The sequence below is a fragment of the Pelodiscus sinensis genome, chromosome 4 (genome assembly GCF_052426305.1).
Source record: "Pelodiscus sinensis isolate ZL-2025 chromosome 4, ASM5242630v1, whole genome shotgun sequence".
NCBI lineage: Eukaryota > Metazoa > Chordata > Testudines > Trionychidae > Pelodiscus > Pelodiscus sinensis.
Genome location: NC_143055.1, coordinates 113035190 through 113060417, shown reverse-complemented (window position 1 = coordinate 113060417; position 25228 = coordinate 113035190). Strand labels below are relative to the sequence as shown.

The 25228-nt window shown below is 50.1% G+C and overlaps 1 protein-coding gene across 1 annotated transcript; it reads right to left on the bottom strand.

Moving 5' to 3' along the window:
* LOC142829502 (uncharacterized) lies at positions 1-24943 on the bottom strand. Its single transcript, XM_075929184.2, has 4 exons — positions 24490-24943; positions 19242-19430; positions 3114-3214; positions 1-536 (listed from the first exon to the last, which is right to left on the bottom strand). Exons 1-4 carry the CDS (start codon positions 24591-24593, stop codon positions 1-3), a joined length of 930 nt encoding a protein of 309 aa, XP_075785299.2. The 5' UTR covers positions 24594-24943.
* Positions 24944-25228: the final 285 nt, after the last annotated feature.

Genomic DNA, 25228 nt, shown 5'->3' with positions numbered 1-25228 from the left:
TTATTTTACATAACTGGGGTGGGGGGAGGGAGGAAGGAGCGTGGGAGAGGGGAGGGGGAAACCTGGGACGAGGGAGCTGGAAGGGGAGGGAAGGGAGGACGGGAAAGGAAAGCTCAGGGGTGGGGGTCTGGCTGCCTCTCCTGTCTCGCAATACTGCGGGTCCGGGGGCGTTGGTGGGGAATGGTTGTGGAGGGTGGGGCAGGAGGGACGGGGGGGTGTGGAGGAAGCAGGAGCGGGAGCAGGAGAGGGAGCAGAGGGAGCAGGGGGAGGAGGGGAAGCAGGAGGAATTGGGAAGCGGACGAGCAGGCTCTGGAGGTGGCCTCGCAAGGCACGGCCCTGCTCCTCCAGTGCCTCCAAGCTCCTCCGGCACAGCCTCAGGTCCTCCTGGACCCAGTGGTCCTGGAGACGGAGCTGTTGCTCCAGGAACCGGAGGTGCCGCCTCTGGTACTCCTCCTGGTTCCTGGCTCTCCTGCTTGCCCGGGCGCAGGCGGCTGCTGCAGGCGGGGTGGTGCGCCCTGCAGTCCCAGGTGCTGCGGCTGTGGTGAAACAAGACCAGCGGTCAATTACCCCAGGGGCCCAGGTGTGTGAAACCCAGCTCCCCTCTGCAAGGCCAGGGCCCCTGTAGGATCCCCAGCTGCTGCTCCTTGGTGGGCAAGGCCCAGGCGCACGGTCCCAGGGCTCCCTCTTGCCCTAGCCCCCCGTACACATAAGGGGAGCATGATGGTGCTCACAGGTGGATGCCTCCCCGGCCTTGGCCGACACAGGCGAGCGGCTCTGTGGGGTGCCTCGGGGGTCCCGGGTCCTGGGCAGGCTCCCGGCAGGCTCCTGGCTCTCGGAGCCATCCTCCTCCTCCGTCTCTTGGAGCGGTCCCTCTGCCCCGGGGTCTATCACGTCCCGGGGGCAGGAATGGCATGAGCCCTCAGGAGACGGTCCAGAGCCTGGAAGTGGGGGCAGGCCTCCGGGTTGGCCCCTGGCAGGCAAGCCCAGGAGTAGGACTGCCGCAGGTCCTTGATTTTCCAGCGCACCTGCTCCACGTCTCCCTGGTCTGCTGGGGGGGGCGGCCACTAGCTGCGCTCCCCCCCCCAGCAGACCAGGGACACGGGGAGCAAAGCGGCAGTGGCGGCGGACTCCCATGCCTCTGAGGATTTGCCAGAGCAAAGCCTCAGAGGTGCGGGACCCCTCCGCCTCCCTGGCTTTGCTCCAGGTGTCCCTGGTCTGCTGGAGACAGTCCCCAGCAGACCAGAGGCACCGGGAGCAAAGCGGCAGCGGAGTGCCGTGCCTCCCCGGCTTTGCTGTGGCAATGCCTCAGAAGCGCGGGACTCCGCCGCCGCTGCCACTTTGCTCCCGGTGCCTCTGGTCTGCTGGGGACCATCTCCAGCAGACCAGGGACACCGGGAGCAAAGCCGCAGCGGCGGCAGAGTCCCGTGCCTCTGAGGTTTTGCCAGAGCAAAGCCTGAGGCGCGGCACCCCGCCGCCGCTGCCGCTTTGCTCCAGGTGTCCCTGGTCTGCTGGAGACAGTCCCCAGGAGACCAGGGGCACCTGGAGCAGCTTTTCTCGCCCCGGAGGTCGAGGTGGCGGGACCGCTGCGCTCTGGGCGGTCCCGCTGCCTGCGAGCTCTGGGGCGAGAAAGCCCCGTTCATAAGTGTGGATCCGACATAAGTCGGATCCGCGTAACTTGGGGACTGCCTGTATATAAATCTATGTAAATACATTTCTATCTATTTCAGATGTTTTGTTTTCAGAAAACCTAAGGGTAAAGGAGGAGATTTGGAAACCAAAAGTACGGAAGTGGATTGTAGATTTGTGATATAAAGGTGAGCCAAGTAATATGTAAGTTTTTAATATGAATTAAATACAACATTCCCCAGAAGTCACTCAGCACCTAATACAATAAATTAAAGATGTAAATATTATGAATCAAAGGAAGCATTGCACAGATTGTCAGAACCTGAAACATCTCTTAACGGCTACAACCCTCATCCAAAACATCATATGTTGGTCCTCTTGTCTAAACTTAGCTTCATTGTGACCTAGTGGCCTGGAACTTGAAAGGGCAAACCTTATGGGTCATTCTCAGGGCTGGATTACCCTATAGGCAGACTAAGCACGTGCTTAGGGCACCAGCAAAGCAGGGGCACAAAAAAAAAAAAAAAAAAAAAAAAAGATTTTTACGGTCTAGTATTGTTTTTATTTTGAATTACATATGGGGGGGCACCATAATCTTTTCAGTGCTTAGGGCCTCTAAAGGTCTTAATCCGGCCTTGGTCATTCTGCAAGGAGAACTATTTAGATAAGGGGAATAACCCTCTTGAACCTGCCACTGCATTGAAGCCCTCTCATTCTGTAAAATTCAAGGGCCAAAAGATCAAGTGCAAGGTCCTCACTAGCTAATGATCTGCTTGCAGTGACACGGATGTCAACAAATTCTGACCCAAGCATCTCAGTCAAAAGTAAGTCACTCTGTTTGAAGGATCTCCTTTATGTTCCCAGTACTCCAGCTATGCAAGGAATCCGACCCCCGCTAGCCTCCGGCAGGCTATTTCAGGTATCAGAAGACAACGAAGCTGATCGCTCAGAACTTTTGATGGCCAAAACTATTTTCCTCTGTCCAGTTTTACATTGCTTCCTGCAAGTCTGGCAGTTACACGAAGACTCCTTATGCCAGACCTTCAGTCTGCCTGGTCCCACTTCTAACTCCATCTCAACCTTGGGCTTTTATAGTGATTGCCTCACAGACTACCCTGTCTTAGAGCTGCACAGGTCATCATTGACCTCCTAATGAAAATGGAGCACTTCCTGCTTTGCTAGAAGACCCCCAGTGCAGAAGAAACAACTCGCTTATTTTTTTTGAAGACTATATCTTCAAGCTCCATGGGTTACCAACTGACATTACACCTGATTATGGACCACAATTTAATAGCCACTTTTGGAGAGAATCATTCAAACTCCTGAAGTCATCTGCTTGTTTCCTCTGCCTACCATCCCCAAATGAACAAACAGAACACATAAGCCTAATTTTCAAACTGTCTCGGCTGCTTCACCCATCACCAATAACTGGGATCTTGCCTTTTGCTAAGTTTGCTTAAAATATCTCTTATCACAAAGCAACTCACCAAAGTCCCTTCTGTGCCAGTTAGAGGGTCTACCCGTGGTTTCTGCCATCTGTACCAGCCTCCTGTGTTCCTGCAGCCACAGATTTGGCTCAATATCTCCACTGCATTCAAGAACAATAAAATCATATTAAACTCAGCCAAACAGGACTACAAACAATATATGCTGAACTTTATTGAGAGGGTCATCCTCCCATGCTGGTTGAAGACAGGGTATAGCTTTCAACTAAGAACTTGAACATCTCCCGAAACTCAGAGAAAGTAGACCACAGTTACTTTAGCCTATGACAGATCATTCAACAGATTGACCCTTTAACATACAGCTACTCCATACCATGAAGATGCTCCAGTATATCACCTTTCTGTGTTAAAACATGGATAACTCCTGTTCTGGATATACACAAATACCTAGATCCAATGTCTTGGTTCAGAGGAAGGAAGAATATGTGACAAGACAGCTCTTCTGAGAATGACTGATGTTCCTTGTGGACTAGACAAGGTATGGCACAGCTGAACGCTCATGGGAACCAGTTGGTAACATACATGCACCCAAATTTCTTTGTGAATTCCATCACCCACACCCCAACAAGCAGGGCCCGAAGACATTGGAGAAGTGCCCTTGGAAAGTGCTGAGAAGGTAAGATATGCTGGGCTCCAGCCAATCCACAAGCCAGGGGCAGCAGCTTAGTCTGTTCCATGACACTCCAGGGCTTGGAACTCTCTCCTGTCCAACAGTGGCAACAAGCTCCCTGAGCCTTAGCCTGGTTCTAGCCTTACTCTCACTTCAGCCTCTCTCCAGTCTCAGCATGGACTCTTAATTCTGGCTGTACCCCTCCCCTCTGGCTCCCACCACTAGGCCTGACCAGGGATGTTAAAGAAGCAAGTAATCAGCTAATCATGTAGTCGATAGAAATTCTATTGACTACATGATTAGTTGATAGGGTTGGAAACCTCCAGGAGTTACCCCCTACTGCGGCTCTGTAGTTTAAATGTAGTAAGAGATGGGCATGTAGGTAGCCAGCCCGGCTCCTTCTACATTTAAACTGCAGAGCCGCAGTAAGTGTAGCTCCTGGACCTGGCTCAAGCTTGCATCAGGTCCAGCAGCCCCTATTCGCAGCCAGCCCCAAGGCCAGCAAAACATGCTGGGCAAGCCCAGCAAGGGGCAGCCCATGGATGAATTTGATCTGGAACACGGGTTCCCAGTGCATCTCATTTAATTGCCCCCGCTCCTCGGCTTTCCTGTCCAGGCCCTGGCAGCTGGGGGGAACCTTGGCAAACATCTGTCCGCTGCACGCATCCTGGAGCCGAAGGGCTGAGGCAACTCTGAGCGGATGGGCTGGACTGTAGGAAGGCAGCACTGGGTTGGCAGAGGGACATTTGACCTGCCTATTCAGATCTCCAGCCTCATGGGGGCAAAGCCAAAGTCATTTTGGGGCAAGGGCCCCCCGCAGGCGGGGGCTGCATACTGACTACCCAACACGCCGGGGAGCTGCACCCAGGCACCAAGTGGGCCAGGCAGGAGACAGGCAGTGCCCAGCCAGGAATAGCAGGGCCAGGGTGGGCTGCAACCTAACTTGTGCTCACACCATGTGAGCTCTGCTCGGCTGTTGGCTGCTGATCTTGCTCTGCACCTTTGGGTTGTGGTGCACCTGGGCCGAGCCACATAGCGCCCATCCAGGACAAAGCCTCAGCGATGGGCAAGCTCCAGTCCCTGCCTGTGAGCCTAGTGGGCTGCTGCTGCTGCTGCTGGTGTGCAGAGCTCAACGCGCTCCAGCTGAGCGGTAAGCTCAGCCACACCGGCTTGGCTGCCAGAATCTCCTCCCAGGTGCCCACAGGGCATGGCTGGGCTCCCCGAGCATTTTGCCCAGCCAGAGGTCCTGCCCCCACTGAGTCCACATAGAGCCCCAAGCACCATCCGCCCAGCCCAGGGCTCCACACAGTGCTACCAGCGAGATTGGCCCAGCTTGCCAAGGGAGACTAACCTGCAGAGCACCCCCAGCTCAGCCAGTCTGCATCTCCCCAAGCCAAGCCTGGGAGTGCTAAGTTCACCTGGCTGCTGTGCTCTGCTCAACTGGGCACTGGTCCTTGGCTCTTGGACCAGTGCTGGGCAGCCCTGGCCACTTCTCCACCTGCTGTGTGTGAGCAGGGCTCCCCAGAGAGCAGTGCTAGCCTGGTGCATGGGACACGCAGAGAGTGGAGCTACGGCTAAGCCACCCTCAGTATAGCTGGTTTGTCCTGGGTCCTTGCCAGTCCCGGACTCTCCCCTTCTATACTGCACTGAGTGTGGGAAGCAGTGGAGGAATTCAAGTAGAGTAGTCGAGTACTCAACTCCTCACTTACATTCCTAGGCCTGATCATCCCCATCATGGTTTCTGACATCCGGCCAGTATGTGTTCATATAGACATGACCTTAAATATTCTTATGTTGGCTTTAATCTTTCATATCATCCATTATTGTCTAAATCCACACAGGTCAGACACAAAGCCCCAGAATACAGAACCTAGCAAATTCTAAATGTAGGGTATACTTACTGGGTGCCTTCATTTTTCCTAGAATGAGGTGAACCTGTTTTGGGGCCTAGTTTCCTGATCTCATTTACTTTGCTTGATCTAAAAAGAAGTTTGCATTTCAGTGCAGATGATGGCGAAATGTACTGGGAGGATTGTACTGTATGCTTCCTGATGCAATGTAGAGATCGTCTTACAGTATTCAGTGCCACCAGCCTTGACTCCTCTTGCAGCATTTATCAAGTCATTCAGTATCTCTTTCTGCCTACAATAATTGTAAGTTGCTCTTATTTAAGGATTTTCATCTTTAGATTTCAAAGTGCTTTACAAAAAGAGATCAGTATCAGAACTGAGAAGCAAGGCCAAAGAGTTTAATGCCTGTTTTGCTTCAGTCTTTACTACAGAGACTAATTGGGACTACAGCAAGGAGGCCGGTGGCACTTTAATGACTAAGGGTATGTCTACACTACAGCATTATTTTGAAATATCTAATTTCAAAATAGTTCATTCGAAATAGCGCCTATGCAGAAAATGCATTTCGAAATAGCGTTTTTCTATGTTGAAATAGCACATCCACACTGAGTGGACTGGTTGGAACCAGTTCTGGCAGGGCATCAGGTCAGAAGTTGCCTTGTGGACAGGGTGGCCAGCAGGGCACCCTGGGAAGGACTGGAGGTCCCCTATTTTGAAATAAGTGTCTACACAGCGCTTATTTCAAAATAGCAGTTTTGAAATTGGCACTATTCCTCATGGAATGAGGTTCACCAATTTCAAAATAAGCCCTCTGCTATTTCGAAATAACGGAATGGCTGTGTAGACGCTAGGATAGTTATTTCAGAATAACGGCTGTTATTTCAAAATAACTTTGCTGTGTAGACATACCCTAATAAATCTGTTAGGGTATCAGAGCATAAGCTTTTGTGAACCACAACTCACTTCCTCAGATGCTGAAGAGGAAAAGAAAGAAACAAAGAAAGTGGGGGAAAGACACAGAGATAGGAGAGTCACAACTGTGCTAATTACATCAGAATGGATGTGGCTAATCTCCAACAGTGGTGATAAGGGGAGAATACCTGAATGAGAAATTGCCTATTGTAATGCAAGAACCAATCCTTGTGTTTGTTTAGACTTTGGTTCAGGGTGTTGAATTTGCACATGAATTCTAACCCAGCAGTTTCTCTCTTCAGTCTGTTTTTGAAGTTGACCAATGGTATCTAATGGTGACTAGATACTCAACACAATACATATTTATAAGGAAGAAGGAACATAAGCCATAATAGGGAAACAACAGGTTAAAGAACTTTTAGAGTTATTCAAGTAATCAAAGGCTGATGAAATTCATTCTCAGGTACTTAAAGTAGCTGAAGTAATCTCTGAACTGTTAGCAATTGTCTTTGAGAATCCAGGGAAGACAGTGAAGTCTCAGAGGGCTGGCAAAAGGCAAACTTAGGCCGTTTTCACTAGATGGAAGATCAATGCTACTGTGATAGATCTTCCAGAGTTTGATTTAGTGAGTCTAGTTAAGACTGCAGCTATGTAATTAACGTAGCTGGAATTGCATATCTTGATTCGACTTTCCCTATACCTGGCCTTAGTGTCTTTCTTTAAAAGAGGCAACACAGAGGACCTAGGGAATTATAGGCCTCTCTACTTAACCTTGATACCTGAAAAGACACTGAAATAATTATTGAACTGTCATTAACATCTAGAGAATAGGATTATTAAGAATAGTCAGTATGGATTTGTCAAGAAAAAAATCATGCAAAATCAACTTGATATTCTTCTTTGACAGTTTTACTGTCCTAGTGGATAGAGAGGAGGCAGTAGACTTCATATATTGTGATTTTAATAAGGAATTTGGTGACCCCACATTATATTCTCAGAAGCAAAGTAGGGAAATGCAATCTAAATGAAAATACTATAATGTGGGTACATTACTTGTTGCAAAAATATGCTCAAAAGTAGTTCTTAATTGTTTGCTGTCAAAGTGGCATGGCTCATCTAACAGTGTCTTATGGCGGGTCAGTTTTGTGGCTGGTGCTGGTCAATATTTCCATTAATGACTTAAATAATGGAGTGGAAAGTATGCTTATAAAATTTGGGGATGATGCCAACCTGGGACAAGTTGCAAGCATTTTGGAGAACAAGATTAGAATTCAAAACAGCCTAGACAAATTGGAAAATTGGTCTGAAATCAAGAACATGAAATTGAATAAAGACAAGCAGAAAGAACTTGACTTTGAAAAGGAAAAAAAAAATCAAACACACAAATACAGACTATGGAATATCTGGCTAAGGTAGCTGTACTGCTGAACAAGACCTGGGGTGGGGGTTGTAGATGACAAATTGAATATGAATCAACAATGTGATGAAACAGAAAAAGGCTAATATAGTTCTGGGTATATTAACAAGAATAATGCAAACACCCTTTGCTTATGTTAAATAGAAATTGTTTTGGTTTAAAGATATAAAGGGTATGAGAAAATGAGCTTGTTAGCCTGAACAAAAGGGATAAATTGGAGTCAATAAGGCAGGAAAATAGATGTTAACAAGGACATGACCCAGAGTTATGTTTATGCTATATTTTGGTTTTACATTAATTTCAAAAAAAGGCTTTATTGAGTCTTAGGATATGTCTACACTACAAAATTAATTCAAAATAACAGCCGTTATTTTGAAGTAACTTCAATAGGGTCTACACATGCATACCGCTATTTCGAATTTAATTCGAAATAGCGGAGTGCTTCTTTCAAATTTACGAGGAGTAAAGCCGAATTTGAAATAGCTAATTCGAATTAAGTGCTGTGTGGACACTTAATTCGAAATAGGGGGTCTCCAGCCATTCCCAGTTTCCCCTGGTGGCCACTCTGGGCCAAACCAGGAAAACTGCTCTCCTCTCCCCAGCCTGGGGGGCCCTTAAAGAGGTAGAGTCTGGCCACTGGGCACATGCAAGAGCCAGGCCTGCCAGCAGCCACAGCCCCTTTCCCAGCAGCCGCACAATGGCAGCCAGTGGCAGCCAGCCATCCCCCGCCAATCCCCCAGCACCCAAGGGCCAGCCAGGGGCCGTAGACAGTGCGCGCCCCCTTGGGCAGGTGGCTCCAGCTGCGTGCCATACAGGGGCCATGGCCCGAAAGCCACACGTGTGTAAAGAGACCTGACATGCTCCCAATCTCGGGGCGGGACACATCAGGATGCCCTCCCTTCACATGCCCCCTTTACACAGGGGCAGGGGACATCTCCCTCCGCCCCGGCCCCACTATACACAGCACAGGGGCATGGGTGCAGTCTCAGGGCAGCTCCCACTCCCGGGCAGAGCCGGACATGACGACCCTGGCCTCTGTGCAAGCACATCAGCTCTGACGGTGCAGGGCACAGTCGCCCTCACCTTGCAGGGGGTGCTGGGCATCATCCACTGTGTCCCCAGAGATAACTGACTACCTCTCTTCTTTCTTTACAGCCACACCAGCTGCTCGTGAAGGGCGCACCACCCAGCCCGAGACATGATCCCACACCTGCGGCCTCAGCAGGACCACCACCACGTGGCAGGGGTTCAGAAAGCAGCACCTGCAGGCCCTGCGAGCCCTGAGCCGGATCATGGAGCAGGACGATTGGGAGTTCCAGCAGGAGCTGCTTGCCCAGAGTCGTGCCATCTGTCACCATCTGCAGGCCCTGGTGCAGAGCATGCTGCCCCATGCCAGTCCTGAGCCTGCTGCCCCCCCCCCAGCTACTGTTCCTCCTCCCACTCCTGCCCCCCTCCCGCCTCTTCCTCCACACCCCCCCACCTCAACCTCCACACCCTCCTCCCTATCCCCCTGGGGATGCCGAGGCCCCCTCCCCTGCCGTGCTGGGAGGCAGTTGGCCCGGCAAGACCCCCACCTCTGAGTGCTGAGTTTCCCCTCCTCCTTCTTCCACTTGCTTCCCCCTTCCAGCTCCATCCTCCAAGTTTTCCCCCTCCCCTCTCCCAACCTCTCTCCTCCCCTCTCCCGCTGCCCTTCCCAATCTCCCCAGAGTTTCATCCCCCCCAGTTTTGTTAAATAAACGGAGTTTCTATTTTTGAGACAAAAGTGCATTTTATTTGACATCAGGAAGGGGGGGGGGCTAGGGAAGGGTAAGTGGAAGGACAAGAGGGAGGAATGGGGCACGAGCCCCCAGTGAGGCAGACCGGGGAGACTGTTAGTTCTCCTCAGGGTGGAAGCTCTTCCACAGGGTCCCCTGGATCCGGGCAGCCCCTCGATGGTGCTCCCAGATGGCAGCCTGCAGACAGCGCAGTCAGGCTGCTGGCAACTGTCCATGAGACACAGCAGAGTCCCTGGGGGCAGGTCTGGTTCCATGTTGTAGAGAGCCGTGGTGTCCCAAGTGAGGGCAAGCAGAGCACCTTGGGTACGTCTACACTACAGCGCTAATTCGAACTAACTTAGTTCGAATTAGTTAATTCGAACTAAGCTAATTTGAACTAACGCATCCAGACTAAAAAACTAGTTCAAATTAGCGTTTTGCTAATTCGAACTAGCATGTCCACATTGAGTGGACCCTGAACAGGGCTTAAGGATGGCCGGAAGCAGTGCCGGCAGGGCATCAGAGGAGGACTTAGAGCATGGAGCTGCTGCCTCAGGCTAGCCGAGGGCTGCACTTAAAGGGACCTGACCCCCACCCCGGACAGACAGTTCTCAGGGGTGCCCCGCTTGCAAAGCATTCCTGTCTTGGAGTTCCCGGAGGGTATGTCTACACTACAGAGTTAGTTCGAACTAACTTAGTTCGAATTAGTGAATTCGAACTAACACGTCTAGAACTAAAAACTAGTTCGAATTAGCATTTTGCTAATTCGAATTAGCATGTCCACATTGAGTGGACCCTGAACAGGGCTTAAGGATGGCCGGAAGCAGTGCCGGCAGGGCATCAGAGGAGGACTTAGAGCGTGGAGATGCTGCCTCAGGATAGTCGAGGGCTGCACTTAAAGGGACCTGACCCCCACCCCGGACAGACAGTTCTCAGGGGTGCCCCACTTGAAAACCAGTCCTGGCTTGGAGTGCCCGGAATGCCCACACTGGGCACATCACAGCACTCGGCCATCAGACCGGCTGCACTTGCCACAGGCTGCCATCTGGGGAGAGGGGGCAATTGGGGGGCTGCAGGAGAGCTTCCACCCCCAGAAGCCCGCAGAGCCAGCCCAGTCCTCCCCATCGGGGGCTCGTGCCCCATTCCTCCCTCACCTCCTTCCACTTACCCTTCCCTAGCCCCCCTTCCTGATGTACAAAATAAAGAAAACATGGTCAAAAATAGAATCTCTCTTTATTGAACAAAACTTGGGGAGACTGGGAAAAGGAGGTGGGAGAGGGGAAGAGAGGCTGGGAGAGGGGAGGGCAACTAAAATGATCAAAGGTTTGGAACAGGTCCCATATAAAGAGAGGCTAAAGAGACTGGGACTTTTCAGTTTAGAAAAAAGGAGACTGAGGGGGGATAGGATAGAGGTCTATAAAAGCATGAGTGGGGTGGAGAGGGTGCATAAAGAAAAATTCTTCATTAGTTCCCATAATAGAAGGGCTAGAGGACACCAAAGGAAAGGAATGAGTAGCAGGCTTCAAACTAGTAACAGAAAGTTGTTCTTCACAAAGCAAAGAGTCAACCTGTGGAACTCCTTGCTGCAGGAGGCTGTGAAGGCTAGAACTAGAACAGAGTTTAAAGAGAAGTGAGATAAAGTGATGGAGGTTGGGTCCATGGAGTGGTATCAGCCAGGGGGTAGGAGTGGTGTCCCTGCCCAAAGTTTGTGGAAGGCTGGAGAGGGATGGCACGAGACAAATGGCTTGGTCACTGTCTTCGGTCCATCCCCTCCAGGGTCCCTAGCGTTGGCCGCTGTCGGCAGACAGGCTACTGGGCTAGATGGACCTTTGGTCTGACCCAGTACGGTCATTGTAAGCTCAGGGCTGAGGGTAGGGGATCTTAGTGGACCCCCTTGATTTTCATGCAAACCTGCTCCTGGGTGGCCAGGCTGGCAGCTCTCCGGCCCTAGACGGCCACTTTGCTGTACCTAGTGAGGAGATCGTGGACGAGGTCCATGATATCTGCACTAGACCAGGCGGGTGCCCGCCTCTTGCGGTCCCAGACAAGCTCCTGGGAGCCGCCAGCCTGGTCCCGGGAAGAGGGGGAGGGCTGGGGGGGCATCAGGTGGCTGGCTCGAGTCGTGCCAGGTGCAGGGTCTGCTGGCTGGGTGCTGGCAGGCTTGCACCTGGCATGGGCACCGTAGCCAGCCCATGCCCCTTTAAGGGCTCCGGGGCCGGAGGGGGGCAGAAGCGTTTCCCTGGTGTTGGCCAGAGTGGCCACCAGGGAAAGCTGGGGAGGGCTAGCCTCCCACTAGTTCGAATTAAGGGGCTACACACCCCTTAAATCAAACTAGTAAGTTCGAACTAGGCTTAGTCCTCGTACGATGAGGTTTACCTAGTTCGAACTAAGCGCTCCGCTAGTTCGAATTAAGTGCTACCTACTGTAGCACCTATCAAAGTTAATTCGAACTAACGTCCGTTAGTTCGAATTAACTTTGTAGTGTAGACATACCCCTTGAGACACAAATGCTTTGCTGTCCCTCAGCGAGGTAGACCAGCAAGCAGAGAAACCTGAGAACTGTCTGTCCGGAATGGGGGATAGGGTCCCTTTAAGCACAGACCTTGGATAGCCTGAGGCAGCAGCCCCACACACTAAGTCGGACCCTGATGCCGTGCTGGCACTGGTTCTGGCCAGCCTTACCTTCAATTCAGGATCCACTCAATGTGGACGCGCTATTTCTAATTAGAAAAACACTATTTTGAATTAGTTTTTGTATATAGCTGCGTTAATTCAAAATAAGCTAATTCGAAGTAACTAATTCAAAAGAAGTTAATTCAAAATAGTGCTGTATTGTGGACATACCATTTTAATAACATATTCAGTTATCTAAGGGTATCTGTATTGATAGTATAAGGAGGAGATTGGAGCACATCTTAAACATGTAGGCTGTGTCTACATTGGCAAGATTTGGCGCAAAAGCGAACACTTTTGTGCAAAAACTTGCTGCCTGTCTACACTGGCGGGGAGTTCTTGCGCAAGAACACTGACGTACTAATGTATGAAATCAGGGCTTCTTGCACAAGAACTATGATGCACCTGCTCAGGAATAAGCCCTCTTGCGCAACTGTTCTTTTTAATGTAAAAAAAGAACTGTTAGGTTCCAGGATTATTAGGGTGCACTTTAGACTGCCATGGACTCATTATATATTCACCCATTATATATTTTTATGACAGAGTATAATGGTACTATTGTGTAAGTGGTAATTACATGGCTTTATCATAGAACACTAGAACTGGAAAGGACATTGAGAGATCGAGTCCAGTCCCCTGCCCTCATGGCAGGACTATCGCTGATATATGTCTACCTAACCTGTTCTTAAATATCTCCAGAGATGGAGATTCTACAACCTCTCTAGGTAATTTATTCCAGTGTTTAATCACCCTGGGTATGTCTACACTACCACCCTAGTTCGAACTAGGGTGGTTAATGTAGGCAACCGGAGTTGCAAATGAAGCCCGGGATTTGAATTTCCCGGGCTTCGTTTTCATGTTGCCGGGTGCCGCCATTTTTAAATGTCCGCTAGTTCGGACTCCGTGACCATGGCTACATGTGGCACAAACTAGGTAGTTTGGATTAGGCTTCCTATTCTGAACTACCTGTACACCTCGTTCCACAAATTCAAATCCCAGGCTTCATTTGCAACTCCAGTTGCCTATTAACCACCCTAGTTTGAACTAGGTGGTAGTGTAGACATACCCCCTGACAATTAGGAACTTTTTCCTAATGTCCAGCCTAAACCTCCCTTACTGCAGTTTAAGCCCATTGCTTCTTGTCCTATCCTCTGAAGCCAAGGAGAACAATTTTTCTCCCTTCTTCTCCCTTTTAGATACCTGAAAACTGCTATCATCTCCCCTCTCAAACTAAACCCCAATTCTTTCAGTCTTCCTTCATAGATCATGTTCTCTAGATCTTTAATCATTCTTGTTGCTCTTCTCTGGATCTTCTCCAATTTCTCCACATCTTTCTTGAAGGGTGGTGCCCAGAGCTAGACATAATACTTCTACTGAGGCCTGATCAGTGCAGAGTAGAGCGGGGGGGCTGTGTCTACACTGGCATGAATTCCGGAATAAGGACTTATGCCTGAGCGGGAGCAGCATAGCTTTTCCGGAATAGCGGCCGATTTTGTACAGTAGAGCGTTGTTGCTTTTCCAGAAATTCAAGGGCCAGTGTAGACAGCTCGCAGTTTATTCTGGAAAAGCAGCTGATTTTCCGGAATAAGTGGCCCAGTGTAGACACTCCCCGGAAGAATGATTTCTCGTGTTTTGCTCACAACACTCCTGTTAATGCATCCCAGAATTATGTTTGCTTTCTTTGCAACATCATCACACTGTTGACTCATATTTAACTTGTGGTCCACTATGACCCCTAGATTTATTTCTAAAGTACTCCTTCCTAGACAGTAGCTTCCCATTCTGTATGTGTGAAATAGATTGTTCTTTCCTAAGTGGAGTACTTTGCATTTGGTCTTATTAAACTTCATCCTATTTACCTCAGACCATTTCTCCAGTTTGTCTAGATCATTTTGAATTATGACCCTCCCAGCTTAGTATCATCTACAAACTTAATAAGCTCTCTATGCCAGTATCTAAATCATTGATGAAGATATTGAACAGAACAAGTCCCAAAACAGCCTTCTGCGGAACCCCACTTGTTATGCCCTTCCCACAGGATTGTGAACCATTAATAACTACTCTGAAAACAGTTATCCAGCCAGTTATGCACTTACCTTATAGTAGCTCCATCTAAGTTGTATTTGCCTAGTTTATTGATAAGAAGATCATGCAAGACCGTATCAAATACCTTACTAAAGTCTAGGTATACCACATCCACAGCTTCTACCTTATCCACAAGACTCATTATCCTATCAAAGAAAGCTATCAGTTTTCTTTGATATGATTTGTTCTTTACAAATCCATGCTGGCTGTTCCCTATTACCCTATTATCTTCCAGGTGTTTGCAGATGAATTCCTTAATTACTTGCTCCATATCTTCCCTGGCACAGAAGTTATGACTGGTCTGTAGTTTCCTGAGTTGTTGTTATTTCCCTTTTTATAGATGAGCAATATATTTGCCCTTTTCCAGTTGTCTGGAATTTCTCCCATCTTCCATGATTTTTCAAAGATGATAGCTAAAGGCTCAGATACCTCCTCTATCAGCTCCTTGAGTATTCTGGGATGCATTTCATCAGGCCCTGGTGACTTGTGCACATCTAACTTTTGAGTTATTTTTAAGTAGTTCTTTTGTTATTTTATCTTTTAAACCTATCCCATTCCCACTAGTATTCATTATGTTAGGCATTCCTTCATCAAATTTCTTGGTGAAAACCAAAACAAAGAAGTCATTAAACACCTCTGCCCTTTCCAAGTTTCCTGTTGTTTCTCCCTCCTCACTGAGCAATGGGCCTACCCTGTCCTTGGCCGCCTTCTTGCTTTTAATATGTTTAGAAAGGGAAAGTCTTCTTGTTATCCTTTATGTTTGTAGCTAGTTTGAGCTCATTTTGTGCCTTTGCCTTTCTAATCTTGCTCCTGCATACCTGTATTGTTTGCTTATATTCATCCTTTGTAATTTGTCCTAGTTTCCACTTTTTATTACTTCTTTTTTATTTGTATATCATGCAAGATCTCCTGGTTAAGCCAAAGTGGTCTTTTGCCATACTTTCTATCTTTCCTACGCAGTGGAATAGCTTGCTTTTGGGCCCTGTGAGAGGGTTCACTCACCACCGTAGCGGGGGTCTGCCGTCTGCCTCCAGAATCAGCTCCTTCTGCTGGCAGAGTACCTTCCCTCTGGTGGGGTTTCCCCTCTCTCCTCCAGGCTGCGTCGTCCTCTTCACCACACTGCCCTCCGGCAGTGCCCAAGTCAGTCTCTGAGCCCCCCCTTCCGGGGGTAGTTGTTTCTCCATCAGGCCGTTATACAAGCCCTGCAGTCTGGGGATCTGTTTGGCTAGCGCTCCCCTAGCCCTGCCGTGCCTCCCCAGCCCTGCTCTAGCTCCAGGGAGCCTCCTGCTTCCCCAGCAGCCAGGCCCTCACTGACCTTCCTCCTGGGAGCCGCCGCCCAGGTTCTTATATAGCCCCCAGCTGGGCCCTCATCCCCTAATACAGCCCCAGCTGGGGCTAAACTCCCCAGCCCTGCTTCAGGCTGGGGTTTGCCCTTAAAGGGCCAGTGCCGGGTGAACCCCCTGTCACACACCCTCCCCCTTAAGTATCTCTCACGGGGGGGGGGGGGCGCCTTTAGACACCGGTTGCAACTGCACTGTCAGTCTTTATAGGGGTTCTCTGAGGTGGAGGGGGACCTGGGACCTCCCACTCTCCAGGTCCCAGCCCAGGACCCTAAGGGTAGGCGTCCTAGATGCGCTGCCTGACCGGGGGGGCCACGGCCACAACTCGCCGGTCCCCGGGTCTCCCTGACCCTGTCCTGGGCTGCTTCCTTCGTCTTGGTTAGTCTTTGTCCATCTTCCCCTGGGGCGGGGAAGGGAGAAGGGGGAGCTCACCTCTCCTAGCTGGGCTGCTCCACTCCTCTGTCAGTGCCTCCGCTGCTCCGTCCGTCCTGGTCCCGGTCTTGGCCGTCTCTGGCCGCGTTCAGTCCTCCGCACCCCCACCTCCAGCGGGGGCCCTTTTTTAAAGCTGGTGCCCCTTCCTGGGGACGCCGGCGCCTGCCCGCTGGGTCGTCGGCTCCCCCTCCTGAGGACGCCGGTGCCTGCGTGCTGAGCCGTCAGCTCCCCCACCTCCGGGCAGCTTGCTCAGGGGCCAACTGCGCCTGCGCCGGCAGCCGCTGCTGAACAGGCGTGGCAGCGCCGCTCAGTCTCTCCGGTGGCTGCGCCGCCTGGCAGGTCTGTTCGGGGCACGGGGTTAGCGTCGGCAGCCCTGGCTGCCCCGTCACACCCCTCCCCCTTAGGTTTCTTGCCTTTTTCCCTTCTGTGATGCTTTCTGGCTTGTCCGGTCTTGAAAAAAAGTCCACGTTGTTGTGTCTCCGTCCGGGGCGGTGCGTCACCTCAAACCTGTAGGGTTGTAAGGCCAGATACCATCTTGTTATTCGGGGGTTTGTCTCTTTCATCGACTGCAGCCATTTTAGTGGGGTATGGTCCGTTATTAGCTTGAAAGGGTTTCCTAGTAAGTAATATCGAAGGGCCTCAATCGCCCATTTCACCGCCAGTGCCTCTTTTTCTATCGTGGCGTATGCCTTTTCCCTGGGGAACAGTTTCCGACTCATGTATAAGATTGGGTGTTCTATCTCCTGAGCTAAGACGGCCCCTAATCCTACCGCCGAGGCATCTGTCTGCACTATAAATTCCCTTGAGAAGTCCGGTTGCCTTAACACCGGGGCTCGCATCAATGCCGTCTTTAACTCGTTAAAGGCCCGTTTTGGCCTCCCCCGAGGGTGTCACCCTTTTTGGTTGTTCTGCTTTCGTCAGATCCGTGAGGGGGGCTGCTATCGTTGCAAATTGCAGGATAAATCTTCTGTAATACCCCGCCAGGCCCAAGAATTGCTGCACCTGCTACTTGGTCGTTGGAAACCTATACTCGGCTAGGGCTTTCACTTTGTCCATTAGCAGTCGCAGTCTCCCCCTCCCTACGGTGTATCCTAGATAGGTTACCTCCCGTTGGCCTCTATGGCATTTGGTGGGGTTGGCCGTGAGACCAGCATCCCTTAACGTCCTCAACACTGCTCGCAGGTGTCACGTATGGTCCTGCCAGTTTTGGCTATAGATGACTATGTCATCACTATAGGCTGCTGCGTAGTCCCGGTGGTCCTGCAAGACTCGGTCCATCAGCCTTTGGAATGTCGCGGCACCCCATGTAGGCCGAACGGCATTGTTTTGAACTGAAATAACCCGAACGGGGTTGAAAAGGCTGTTTTTTCTCTCGAGGCTGGGGTAAGCGGGATCTGCCAGTACCCTTTCATCAAGTCTAGGGTTGATATGTACCTGGCCTGCCCTAGTCTATCTAATACCTGCCCACGCAGGGCATGGGGTAAGCGTCGAATCGGGATATCGCATTCACCTTCCGGAAATCCACGCAGAATCGGAGCGTCCCGTCTGGCTTCGGTACGAGTACGATGGCACTCCTCCAGCCGCTCCGGGACTCTTCGATCACTACTAGCTTTAGCATCTCCTGGACCTCTTTCTGTACAGGGTCCCACATTTTCCGGGGTAGGGGCCTTATTGCGTCACATACCCTTTTCCCCGGGGTCGTCGAGATGTGGTGGTAAATCGCTGATGTTCTCCCGGGGGTTTTCGTGAGCGTGGTGGCGTGCTCCTATGCGATGGTTTCCACCTCTTGGTGTTGGGCTGTCGTGAGGTCCTCTCCCATAGCTGGGGCTGCATTGTCTGTCATCTTGCCCATCCAGGGGCCCACTTTCAGCTCCTCTAGCTCCACTGTGATCAGTAGCGTTTTGCGGGGTTTCCACTTCTTCAAAAGGTTGACATGATATATCTGTGATTTCGCCCGCTTCTCATCTAGCCATACTTCGTAATCCACCGGCCCGACTCTCCGTATCACCTCAAAGGGGCCCTGCCACCGGGCTAACAGTTTCGATTCTTTTATCGGCAACAGGAGGAGGACTCGATCTCCGGCCTTGAACTCCCTCATTTTAGTGCCCTGGTTGTACGCTAGCTCCTGGCGGTCTTGAGCCTGCCGCAAATTTCTTTCCGTGAACTTGCCGAGCCACTTCAGCCTCTCTCTTAACTTTAGGACATAGTTTACAGTCCCCTGGACTCTGGACTCCTGCTCTTCCCAGGTTTCCTTGACCAGGTCTAAGATGTCTCGTGGCTGTCATCCGTACAGCAGTTCGAACGGCAAAAACCCGGTCGAAGCGTGCAGCACCTCTCTGATGGTGAATAACAGGGCCTGCAGGGCTTTATCCCAGTCGCGGGGTTCCTCATCTAGAAATCATCTTAGCATTTCTTTCAGGATCCGGTTAAATCTCTCTACCACCCCATCCATCTGGGGGTGGTAGACCGAAGTCCGCAACGTTTTTATTCATAGTAACCTGCACAACTCTTGGATCAAGCAGGATGTCACATTAGTCCCTTGATCTGTTAGGATCTCTTTGGGAATTCCCACCCGGGCGAATATTTTGATTAGTTCCCCTGCTATCGTGGCTGCGGTGGTGTTCCTCAGTGGCACGGCCTCTGGGTAACGGGTTGCATAGTCCACCAGGACCATGATATATTGGAAGCCGGTCGAGGATTTTTCCACTGGTTCTACCAGGTCCAGGCCCACCCTATCGAAGGGGATGCCTACTACTGGGAGGGGCACCAGCGGGACCTTGGGGCATAGCTGTAGGCGTGTGTGCTGGCAGGCGGGGCACGAATCACAGAAGTCCCGAACGGCTCTGTATATCCCCGGCCAGAAAAACCGTTGCATGATCCGCTGTAGAGTCTTTTCCCGGCCGAGATGCCCAGACCAGGGGTTCGCATGGGCCAGCTCCAGTACCTTATTCTGGTAGCGGCGTGGTACTAACAACTGCCAGACCACCCCCAACCCCTCGGTTTCTCAGGCTACGCAATACAGGCGATCCCCCCGTACCTTAAACTATGTCTCTTGTTGATTCGGCACACCGCCTTCCTCCCCTCCTCGGGCTTGCTCCCAGGCTCGTACCAGTGTGGGGTCATTTCTTTGTTCGTCGAGGAAGTCGTGCTCGGTGACCCAGTCGGGCTCGGTTTCTGTTGCCTCCAGCCCCTCTCTCTGCGGGTCCGGGTCTGGTTGGTTCCATGCCTGTAAAACCCGGCGGAAGCCCATCCAATCCCGACCCAGGACCACTGGGTAGGTGAGCTGGGGAGCCAGCGCTACCTGGCAGATGCCTTCTTCTCCCTCACACTGCAGCCGTACCCAAGCCGTGGTGTAGGGCCGTACATCCCCATGGATACACCTCACCCACACTGTGGTCCCAGCGGGCTCGGGGTTCGGGACCAAGTCCTCACGGACCATTGTCTGCCCACAACCCGAGTCCACCAACGCCTGAACCAGGACCCCCTCCACCAGTACTTGGGTGGTTACTGTAGCTCCTCGAGTGGGGTGAGGGAACACCCCCAAGGGTACCCCTTGCCCAAAGGAGCAGTCTATGAAGGGGCACTCCCGCTTAAAGTGCCCCTCCTGTCCACACTCGTAGCAGCGGTTATGGGTGGACCTCCCTTCGGCCACTCCCTCTCCGACTGTCTCCTCCCGGGTCCCTCTTATTCCGGGGTCCCTGGGAAGGCCTTCCTTTTCGGCCTCTGGCGGCCTCCTCGTCCATCCTCGCCCCAGGCCCCCGCAGGCCTCGATTCCTTTGCCTCCCCTTTCTGGCTTCCCTCTGCCCATTAAGGGTTGCTCCCCTTGGGCCTCTCTATCACCTCTCATCGGTCCTCCCGGGAGCTCGGCTGCCATATAATTTTCCATTACGGTGACCGCATCGGCCAGCGTTTGGGGGCAATGTTGGCGTACCCATTGCTGGGCCCCTGGGGGGAGGATTTGCAGGAACTGTTCCAGGACCACAACATCCGCTATCTGGGGGCTATCCCGTTTGTCTGGTTCCAGCCATTGCCAGGCCAGTTCCCTTAGTTTCTGGGCCACGGCTCTCAGTTGCGCCCCGGGAGAATATCGTTCACTCCGGAACCTCTGCCGATAGGTTTCTGGAGTCACTCCTATCTCATAGACTTTAAGGTTAGAAGGGACCATTATGATCATCTAGTCCGACCCCCTGCACAGTGGAGGCCACAAAATCTCACCCACCACTCCTAGAATAATCCTCTCACCTATATCTCAGATTTTGAAGTCTTCAAATACTTTGAAGACCCCAATATGCAGAGAATCCTCCAGCTGTGATCTGTACCCCATGCTACGGAGGAAGGCGAAAAACCTCCAGGGCCTCTGCCAATCTACTCTGGAGGAAAATTCTTTCCCGACCCCAAATATGGCGATCAGCTAAACCCTAAGCATGTGGGCAAGACTCGTCAGTCAGACACCCAGAAAGTTCTCTATAGTAACTCCTATCATCCCTCCATTGACCTATTTCCCACTGATAATGAATGGTCAATTAGTTACCAAGATCATGATGTCTCATCAAACCATCCCCTTCATAAACCCATCTAGTTTAATCTTAAAACCAGATAGATCTTTTGCCCCCACTACTTCCCTTGGAAGGCCGTTCCAGAACTTCACTCCTCTAATGGTTAGATACCTTTGTCTAATCTCAAGTCTAAACTTCCTACTAGCCAGCTTATATCCATTTGTTCTTGTGTCCACATTGGTATTAAACTTAAATAATTCCTCTTCCTCCCTGGTATTTATCCCGCTAATATATTTAAAGAGTGCAATCATGTCTCCCCTCAGCCTTCTTTTGGTTAAAGTAAACAAGCCAAGCTCCTTGAGTCTCCTTTCATAAGACAGGTTTTCCATTCCTTGGATCATCCTAGTGGCCCTTCTTTGTACCTGTTCCAGTTTGAATTCATCCTTCTTAAACATGGGAGACTAGAACTGCACACAGTATTCCAAATGGGGTCTCACCAATGCCTTGTATAATGGGATTAACACCTCCTTATCCCTACTGGAAATACCTCGCCTAATACATCCCAAGATCGTATTAGCCTTTTTCACGGCCATGTCACAATGGCGGCTCATAGTCATTCTATAATCAACCAGGACTCCGAGGTCCTTCTCCTCCTCCATTACTTCCAACTGATGTGTCCCCAGCTTATAACTAAAATTCTTGTTATTAATCCCTAAATGCATAACCTTACACTTCTCACTATTAAATTTCATCCTATTGCTATCACTCCAAGTTACAAGATCATCCAGATCTTCCTGTATGATATCCCGATCCTTTTCTGAATTGGCAATAGCTCCCAACTTTGTGTCATCCGCAAATTTTATTCGGACACTTCCACTTTTGGTGCCAAGATCAGCAATAAAAAGATTAAATAAAATTGGCCCCAAAACTGATCCCTGAGGGTATGTCTACACTACCCCGCTAGTTCGAACTAGCGGGGTAATGTATGCATACCGCACTTGCTAATGAAGCCCGGGATTTGAATTTCCCGGGCTTCATTAGCATAAGCGGGGAGCCGCCATTTTTAAATCCCCGCTGCTTCGAACCCCGTGTAGCGCGGCTACACGGGGCTCGAACTAGGTAGTTCGGACTAGGGTCCTATTCCGAACTACCGTTACTCCTCGTGAAACGAGGAGTAACGGTAGTTCGGAATAGGCACCCTAGTCCGAACTACCTAGTTCGAGCCCCGTGTAGCCGCGCTACACGGGGTTCGAAGCAGCGGGGATTTAAAAATGGCGGCTCCCCGCTTATGCTAATGAAGCCCGGGAAATTCAAATCCCGGGCTTCATTAGCAAGTGCGGTATGCATACATTACCCCGCTAGTTCGAACTAGCGGGGTAGTGTAGACATACCCTGGGGAACTCTGCTATTAACCTTCCTCCAACCTGACAGTTCACCTTTCAGTATGACCCGCTGTAGTCTCCCCTTTAACCAGTTGCTTATCCACATCTCAACTTTCATATTAATCCCTATCTTTTCCAATTTAACCAATAATTCCCCATGTGGTACTGTATCAAATGCCTTACTAAAGTCGAGGTAGATTAGATCCACTGCATTTCCTTTATCTAAAAAATCTGTTACTTTCTCAAAAAAGGAGATCAGGTTGGTTTGGAACGATCTACCTTTTGTAAAACCATGTTGTAATTTGTCCCAATTGCCATTAGCCTCAATGTCTCTAACTACTTTCTCCTTCAAAATTTTTTCCAGGATCTTACATACTACAGATGTCAAACTAACAGGCCTATAGTTACCCGGGTCGCTTTTTTTCCCCTTTCTTAAAAATCGGAACTATATTAGCAATTCTCCAGTCAAATGGTACAACCCCTGAGTTTAGAGATTTATTAAAAAATTTTGCTAATGGACTTAAATTCCTTTAATATTCTTGGATGAAGATTATCTGGGCTCCCCTATTTACTCCCATTAAGCTGTTCAAGTTTGGCTTTCACCTCGGATATGGTAATATCTACCTCCTTATCCTCAGTCCCATTTGTTAACTTACCATTATCCCTAAGCTCTTCATTAGCCTCATTAAAGACTGAAGCAAAGTATTTGTTTAAATATTGGGCCATTCCTAGATTATCCTTAACCTCCACTCCATCCTTAGTAATTAGCGGTCCTACTTCTTTTTTTGTTTTTTTTCCTATTTATATGGCTATAAAACCTTTTACTATTGGTTTTAATTCCCTTTGCAATGTCCAACTCTACCTGACTTTTAGCCTCTCACTTTATCCCTACATGCTCTAACCTCAATAAGGTAGCTTTCTTTACTGATCCCTCCCATTTTCTACTCCTTATATGCTTTCTGCTTTTTCTTAATCACCTCTCTGAGATGCTTGCTCATCCAGCTTGGTCTAACACACCTGCCTATATATTTTTTCCCTTTTCTACGGATACAGGCTTCTGACAGCTTCTGCAACTTTAACTTAAAATAATTCCAGGCCTCCTCCACTTTAAGATCCATAATTTCTTTAGTCCAATCAACTTCCCTAACGAATTTCCTTAATTTACTAAAATTAGCCCTTTTGAAATCAAAAACCCTAGTCTCAGATTTATTTTTGTTTATCCTTCCATTTAATTTAAACTGAATTAGCTCATGATCACTCGAGCCAAGGTTGTCTCCTACAACCATTTCATCTATGAGGTCCTCGCTACTCACCAAAACCAAATCTAAAATAGCATCCCCCCTTGTTGGTTCAGCAACTACTTGATGCAGGAATTCATCAGCTATCACATCTAGAAAAATCTGAGCCCTATTATTACTACTAGCACTTGTTCTCCAGTCTATATCTGGAAAGTTGAAATCTCCCATGATTACACTGTTTCCATGAGTATTTATTTCATTAAAAACATTAAAGAGGTCTCTATCCATATCCAAATTGGATCCTGGTGGTCTATAACACACCCCAAGCACTATCCCAGGGGAGGATCTGATAGTTTTCTTCCCCAATGTGATTTTTGCCCAAACGGACTCTGTCTTCTCCATTCCATCACTTTTTATTTCTTTACAATCTACCTCATCTTTGATATACAATGCGACTCCACCACCTTTACCCTTATTTCTGTCTTTCCTAAACAGCACATACCCTTCAATACCTGTACTTCAGTCATGCCTAGTATTCCACCATGTTTCTGTTATTCCTATCTGGTCTAGTATCGCTTCTTTGACTTTATAATATTTTAGGGCATCCTGGGCTGCCAAGCTCCTATACGCGAGCTGCGCAGGCCCTGTAAGATAAGGCACCAAGAGGGTGGCCCAATATTCCTCTGGCCAGCGTGTAGCTTGCGCTACCCTATCGAAAGTGACCAGGTACGCTTCTGGGTCATCCAGGGGCCCCATCTTTGTTAGCTAAATAGGTAACTGGGGGGGGGTGGCCCGACCGGTCCCTCGCTTCCCTCCCCCAGCAGTCCAACACTCGTCCCTCGCCCTATCCCGTGCTGCACCCATCTTTCTTGCTGCTGGGTTATCTCCCTAACCAGCTGTCTTTGCTGTACCTGGCCTTGCGTGGCCAGCTGCTGCAACAACTGAACTTGGTGTTGTTGCTGCTGTTTTTGTTGCTCCGTGAGACAGTCAAATATCTGGGCGGGGTCCATGGTCCTGGCTCTCCTCCCCTTCACACCAGGGAGGCGCCCTCCGCCCCTCTTGTGGTTTACCGCCATTTTGTGCAGATTTTTTTTTGCACACCCCCCTTTTTGTCTAGGGGTTCAGGGTTCTACCCACATTCTCCACCATCTGTGAGAGGGTTCACTCACCACCGTAGCGGGGGTCTGCTGTCTGCCTCCGGACTCAGCTCCTTCTGCTGGCAGAGTACCTTCCCTCTGGTGGGGTTTCCCCTCTCTCCTCCAGGCCGCGTCATCCTCTTTACCAAACTGCCCTCCGGCAGTGCCCAAATCAATCTCTGAGCCCCCCTTCCGGGGGTAGTTGTTTCTCCATACAGGCCCTGCAGTCTGGGGATCTGTTTGGCTAGTGCTCCCCTAGCCCTGCCATGCCATGCCTCTCCAGCCCTGCTCTAGCTCCAGGGAGCCTCCTGCTTCCCCAGCAGCCAGGCCCTCACTGACCTTCCTCCTGGGAGCCGCCGCCCAGGTTCTTATATAGCCCTCAGCTGGGCCCTCATCCCCTAATACAGCCCCAGCTGGGGCTAAACTCCCCAGCCCTGCTTCAGGCTGGGGTTTGCCCTTAAAGGGCCAGTGCAGGGTGAACACCCTGTCACAGGCCCTTAATAATGTCTCTTTGAAAAACTGCCAACTCTCTTCAGCTGTTTTTCTCCTTAGTCCTTCTTCCCATGGGACCTTACCTACCAGCTCTCTGAGCTTACCAGAATCTGCCTTCCTGAAATCCATTGTCTCTATTTTGCTGTTCTCTTTTAAACCACTTAACAAACAGTGAGGGTAAATTAAATACTTACGAACTCAGCAACAACACCACCACAAAGATATACAAGGAATCGGCTCATGCTCGAGATTCGTACACCCCTTTTTAGATTTGGTGGGT

Coding starts and splice junctions, on each gene's coding strand:
- LOC142829502 (XM_075929184.2), bottom strand. CDS start 24,593: ATGACGCGGCCTGGAGGAGAGAGGGGAAACCCCACCAGAGGGAAGGTA. Junction 19,431..24,489: donor AGCAGACCCCCGCTACGGTG/GTGAGTGAACCC, acceptor CGGGTTTTACAG/GCATGGAACCAACCAGACCC. Junction 3,215..19,241: donor AACAAGAGACATAGTTTAAG/GTACGGGGGGAT, acceptor TCTTGAATGCAG/TGGAGATATTGAGCCAAATC.